The sequence below is a fragment of the Diadema setosum genome, chromosome 13, assembly GCF_964275005.1.
Source record: "Diadema setosum chromosome 13, eeDiaSeto1, whole genome shotgun sequence".
Lineage (NCBI taxonomy): Eukaryota > Metazoa > Echinodermata > Echinoidea > Diadematoida > Diadematidae > Diadema > Diadema setosum.
This window is the reverse complement of record NC_092697.1, coordinates 1,420,513-1,427,146: the sequence shown is the minus strand read 5'-3', so window position 1 is coordinate 1,427,146 and position 6,634 is coordinate 1,420,513. Positions and strand designations below refer to the sequence as shown.

At 41.0% G+C, this 6,634-nt stretch overlaps 1 protein-coding gene across 1 annotated transcript in view; it reads right to left on the bottom strand.

Annotated features, from left to right (window-relative positions):
- Positions 1-362: 362 nt before the first annotated feature.
- LOC140237344 (uncharacterized) overlaps positions 363-6,634 on the bottom strand; it is a 29,028-nt gene continuing 22,756 nt past the window's right edge. Inside the window, exon 4 of the mRNA XM_072317280.1 lies at positions 363-6,628. Within this exon, the coding sequence (XP_072173381.1) occupies positions 3,906-6,628 (2,723 nt within the window). The 3' untranslated portion in view covers positions 363-3,905. The remainder of the gene's footprint in view (positions 6,629-6,634) is intronic.

The following is a 6,634-nucleotide window of genomic DNA, read 5'->3' as shown; positions in this document are numbered from 1 at the left end:
TTTTATTACATGTACATTGCATTAATCATTGTGGTTATTTACACTAATTTTGCTATAGAAAGGTGTCTGTGATAATCCATGATTAAAAAAAAACGAAAAAGAAAAGCGCATGTATACTGTATAAGTATTAAAAAAAAAATACACAAGAGACTTGAGAATTGAAGTGATTTAGAAGATTAGAAGTATAAGATGTAGATTCAGGTGTACACACACACACACACTTTCTCTCTCTAATCCTTTTAATCAGTGCTTAACTGGATAAAATCTGACATTTAGTATAACTGAAAAAAAAAAAAACCAGGCCTTTTCATGGAGCAAAACAAGTACCCGTGCTCACATTTACCAGTACAGTACATGTACAGTGGACTCCAGTTATAACGAAGTCCTTGGGACCGGCAATTTTCTTTCGTTATATCGAAGTTTCGTTATAACCGAATGATTAAACAATAAAAATACATAGACAAAAATACATGCTTCTGCTAGAAACATGTCGATAACTTATACATGTACATGTATATGTACACATATTTTGATGTTTTCCAATTTTATTGTTGTACTTACAGCTAAACTTGCATTTACCAGGCTTTCTTTATCAATTTGTAAAGCAGAGTTTTCAGCACATAATTCTAGCTCAAGATGAAGTAGACAGTAAATGTGCTGCTTGGCTGCAATGCTTTACTGCATGACCTTTTTGTTGGTAAGAGGGCCTACACATGTAAACCACCATATAAGGTGGATATCTCACTCAACAAGTCCTCATTCATGTAATGTCAATGGTTTGCAATATGGTGTACATTGTATCTAGAGTTTAAAAAAGAAAAAAAAATGTTGACTTAATAGATACACATTAGAAATATGTAATGACATGAATCATGAATTGAAGGGAAAAAAATGTTGTTCCTTTCTTTGCCGTGAAATACACATACACAGCATGCACATAAGATCACAACCACACATAATTGCAAAGAAGCAAATGAATGAGGCTGTACACTGTACATGATGTCTTCGTAATTTCGATTTTTAATAGTATCAAACGTATCTCCAATTATATAATTCATTGTCGCTTTGAGGGTGGGAACGTCACATCGCTAATGGTAGATGTTAGTCCAGGGGCCTGTTTCATAAATCTTGTTATCATTGAAAAGTTGTCATAGATGTCACAAGCTACTGAAATCCTTGCATCTGCTTGGCTGAGAGTGAATTTGTCATACAAATGTGGCAGTTGTCACTGATAACAAGTGTTATGAAACGGGCCCCAGTAGGCCATTTTGGTCCATAGCATTTCCTGTACACTACACTGTACAGGTAATTCAGATACAGCGCACTTCTGTCATAACGAACTCTTGCGCTATAACGCACACCATTTAAAGTGCAGTATTATAAAGATAAAAGATATACAAGTTGTAAATGGTAGCTAAGGTTACCGTCTACACTGTACATGTATATCTTTTTAGACTATGCTGTTAATCTAAGACAATAACTTGTTATGTTGCAACTCTGCTATAACAAGAAAACTTTGTACACAGAGTGCAGAAGTGCAAACGTATAGCTCACATTGTAGTCAACATAAGACTCATTTCACAAGCCAAACATATAGTATCCCTAGAATCCCATCCAATCATACAGTACAGATATTGGTACATTGTATCATTGTGCCTTCACACAATTTTGAGTCAATGATTAGGACACTACACATGTGGAAACTTTGTGGAATTTTATAATAACTTCATCATTCTAATCTTCCGATACGTATGAAGGTTCATCCTCTTGAGAGTTTACATCCATCACAACTCAATGTCAAAAGAATGTGTTAAAAACAAGGCAATCGCCAAATTGTGTCTCGCCAATTCGCGTACAAGCAATTAATATTTTTTATAACTCCCAGAAGTTAATTGACCTGCTTATGACCTTTGACCTTGTGGTGACCTTCAATACCCTAAGGGACATTTACCATCCAAGTTTGGTCACAAACGGACAAAGGGATCAAAAGTAATGAGCCATAATCGAAACGCGCCATAAAAACTTAACATTGGGCCCTAAAAATTTGTTGACCCCTTTCTGTGACCTTTGACCTTGTGATGACTTTAACTCCCCAAGGGACATCTATGGACATAGGGATCAAAAGTTAAGAGCCACAATCAAAACGTGCCCTACAAACATAACATTGGGCCCTAAAAGTTTGTTGACCCCTGTCTGCAACCTTTGACCTTGTGACGACCTTCACCTCCCCAATGGACATGTTCCATCCAAGTTTGATCACAAAAGGACAAAGGGATCAAAAGTTATGAGCCATAAACGAAATGCACCCTAAATAATTAACATTGGGCCCTAAAAGTTCGTCGACCCCTGTCTGTAACCTTTGACCTTGTGATTACCTTCTACTTCCCAAGAGACATCTACCATCACCCAAGTTTGATTGCCATTGTAGCAACATGTGCTGAGTTATGTGTGATAAGAGAGTCTTGCAAGTAAACTTTAATGTATGACCTCAAATGACCTTTGACCTTATCATGTGACCTCTTACGGCACCATAACATGAAGGTACCCCCAGTGCATCCATCACCCAAGTTTGATTGCTATTGTAGCAACATGTGTCGAGTTACGAGTGATAAGAGAGTCTTGCAAGTAAACTTTAACATATGACCTCAAATGACCTTTGACCTTATCCTGTGACCTCCAACGGCACGATGACATGAAGGTACCCCCAGTGCATCTATCACCCAAGTTAGGTTGTAATCCAAGCAACTTATGTGAAGTTATTTGTCAAAAGAGAGTCTTGCAGGTAAACTTTAACATAGAAAAGAGGGTCTTGCACATACCCTTTAATATATGACCTCAAATGACCTTTGACCTCATCACATGACCTCTGACAACACCATAACATGAAGATACCCCTAGTGCTTCTATCACCCAAGTGCGGCTGCCATTGCTGTAACAGTTGCCAAGTTATGCATCATAAGAGAGTCTTGCAGGTAAACTTTAACATTTGTGACGGATGACGGACGGACAACGGACGGACGACGGACGGACGACGGACGGACGACGGACGGAAGACAGACGGACGATGGACGGACGCCATTTGGATCCCTTAGTCTCGCCTTCACCTCCGGTGGGCGAGACAAAAAGGAATGCTATGCCTGCAACACTTAGTCCACTTACCAGCAAAAGTCATACCAGTTTTTCGTTTTTGTGTGTGAGATGACATATTTTCAATGGTTACTCTGAATACAATGTATACACTGGACATAAGACAGATTTTGAGTAGTAAATGGGCATTAATGACCCCACATACACTAATTCACTGTGTAAATCTTTGACAAATATTATTCTGAGATACAAATTGTATTTGGCAATGAACATGATACGTTCACATTATTCTTGGAACAATAAGACTGTTCTTGTGCAATTGATTGCCCTACTACGACATAAATAAGCACTGAATTGTTTTAGTACAGCTGTATTAGACATACATTAGAAATCATGGGCATACATACTCGAGCAGGATTCAAACCTACGACCTCCTGATCTCCGGACAGGCATCATCTCCATTGGACTACTGGGCTTCTGCCTGACAAGAAGTGCTGATTCTAATCCTTATACAGTAACATGCAACAGGTAGTGTGTAATTATTCAAATTCATGAAATTCTTCAGTTGTATTCCATGCAACTGACTGACAAATTGCCCTACATCCACGTTATTAAGCACTGAACTGATTCGTGCTTTTGTCCCTATAATGGTCCATACTGGTAGTCCCTATAATGGACAAAAGAACATGTGGTCAAAAGGACAACCCGAAAACATTATGCCTCCAGCAACATTTCATGAGCGGATGCATAAAAATGTAGCCATGAAAGCATCTCAATACGGTACAATGTAGTGGAGGAAATAACTGGAAGGCTGTGTGCTATGACATGATGATCTGCATCAGTGCTTCAGTTGCAATCATATTGTCATCTACATTGGTTGAATGATGTGGCAGTGACTGTGCAGTCATCGCTGGGGCCTGGAGACTGTCAGACAACTGCTCAGTTGTCTTGAGACCATCCTCACTGATTCCACTGGCTGTCACAGCACTGGAGACAACATCGAATTGGGCTGGTTGACCAGAGACAACAGAACTATGGACCGGTTCCACAACTGTTCTTGGGGTTGATGGCATCCCAGGTGCACTTGATCCACTTTTAACCTGAGGCTCTTGTTCTGCAGAGGGAAGATCCTGTGTTTGAGGAGGTTTAGTCATCTTAACAACTGATGATTTCCTGTGTAGCTTGCGCTCAAGGTGAACATCATGTTTCTTTAGGAGATGATGTCTCAGACTAGGGAGATCAACAAATTCTTGCTCACACTCAGTGCATGGGTGTGGTTTCCTACCTGTGTGGGTGAAGTAATGCTTGTCAAGATTTGCTTTCGTCAGGAATGCTTTGCCACATGCCTCACATACAAAGTCCCGGATATTCTTGTGCCAGTTTCTATGCACCTGTAGGTGTCTTCGTGTGCGGAAGTTTTTCCCACAGATCTCACATGGATATGGTCTAATGTCTGTGTGAGTTCTCTGGTGGGCATACAGATATGAGCATCGCTTGAAGCTTTTGCCACAAACATCACACTTATATCTGCACTCAGTGCTGTGAACAGTGTCGCAATGCTGCTTCAGGATTCCCTTGGATTTGAAGCTCCCACCACAAATTTCACAGAGATGAGATCTTCCAGTATGAACAGCTTCTTTGTGAGCACTGACTTGAAAGGGGTATTTAAACTTTTGGTGACAAATGTCACAATCATACTGACGACCTGGACCAGAGTGAACATGCATATGCTTGTCCAATGATGCTTTGGAATAGTAATTTTTGTCACAGTGAATGCAGGAAAATGTCTTCTCCTTTGTGTGCTCCCGATTCAAATGAGCTTCCATTGCTCTGCGGTTTACATGTCGTTTTCCACAAACTTTGCATGCATATTTGTCTCCATGGACGTTTTTATGGTTGTAGCATGATAATGCATTACGAAAGGTTTTGTGGCATATTTCGCATTGGAAAATCGTGCCATCGGCCTTCGTCTTGTGCATATATTTCACATGCGATTCAAACCCTAGAAGAGTGTCAAACACCTTGTTACAAGTACTGCAAGTATATGAAATCCCAAAGTGCTCATGGTGAATGTGTCGTTGGTGGTAATGTTGAGACTTGAAATGCTCATCACAAATCTCACACTGGTTCTGTATTTTCATACTACGATTCTTCTTTGACTTTGAAGAACTGCTGCTTACACCTTCTGAGGTTTCTGTTGGGGATATTTCAGGAACTGCTTCATCCCTTGCTTGTGTCTGTTTCTTGTCTTCAGTTTCTTCAGAAGAACTGCTGCTTACACCTCCTGAGGTTTCTGTTGGGGATACTTCAGTAACTGCTTCTTCCCCAGCTTGTGTCTGATTTCTGTCTTCATCTCCTTCCTGCTTTGCCTCCATTTCCTTATTCATCTCTAAATTTGTTGTGGTGGAGAGGGCAATCTCTACAGTGTGCCCAACTGCCTCCATGACTTGTGATTTAGTTTCAACAGTAATATCTGCATTTGCTTTTCTGATGTCTTGGAGCTTTATGGATAGCATACGCAAGTTCAATTTCTCTGGTGGTACTTTCCTGCAATCACCTTCCACGCCATTAGCAGACTCATGGTCTTGCGTAGTATCTTGCCAATCCAAGTTCATCACGATGTCTATATCACTACACTCCTCTGGTTGACTAGTGTTTGAGGGAGAGGTTCTGCTGCACTTACTGATAGACCTAGCAATATTCCTCTCTTCAGTGGCCTCCACGTTCCCTTTTCTTCTGACCTTTCTAGGTCTGCCTCTTTTATGTGACTTCAGTAATCGCTTTGACCGTCGTTTGCCAGACTCCACCTTGCTCACACAAACCTCAAGTTCCTGGTACGTTGACAGTGTCTGTGCAAGACTTAACTTATGCTCCTCTTGTAGATGTTTGATGATAGTTCCCTTGCCACTGTGAGTAAAGTCACAGCGATCACAAGCATATGACTTCATTTGCTCTCTTCGGCTTGACTTCCTGACTTCATGGATCTGGGTCTTCATACTAGCTATGTCGCTCTTGGGAATCCTCAGATCATGGACCGTTGCTAGTACCTCTGCAGGAGGAACATTGTGTACATTTCGGAGGTGTTTGATGATGTATTTTCTTGCCCAATAAGTCTGGGCACATTGGTTGCAAGCATAGACTGATGGCGCACGTTGTGCAGAACACCGCAGTCGATGAATATCATAGTCCCAGGTGTGCCTAAACCAGGTGTGGCAGTTCTGGCATTCTAGCCCTTTGTCATGTCTATCTACTCCCTCTGCATTTTCATTTGGGGTTACATTTTCTTTTTGGGTCATGTTCTCTTTTGGGGTTGCCTCCTCCTCACTTTGAGGGTCTTGATCCCAGAGAGCATAGCCATTGTCATCACTGGTATCATCATCCATTGCACCACTTCCATCTCTTGTGGAAGTCCCAGGATGCTCGGTGGGATGCTCAGTACTTGACTGTGCAGTGACTTCTGGACAGCTATCTTTGGTCTCAATCTTAATATCAACTCCTGCAGATATCCTTTGCCTGTTGTCTTCATCACCAGGAACAAACCCTGGAG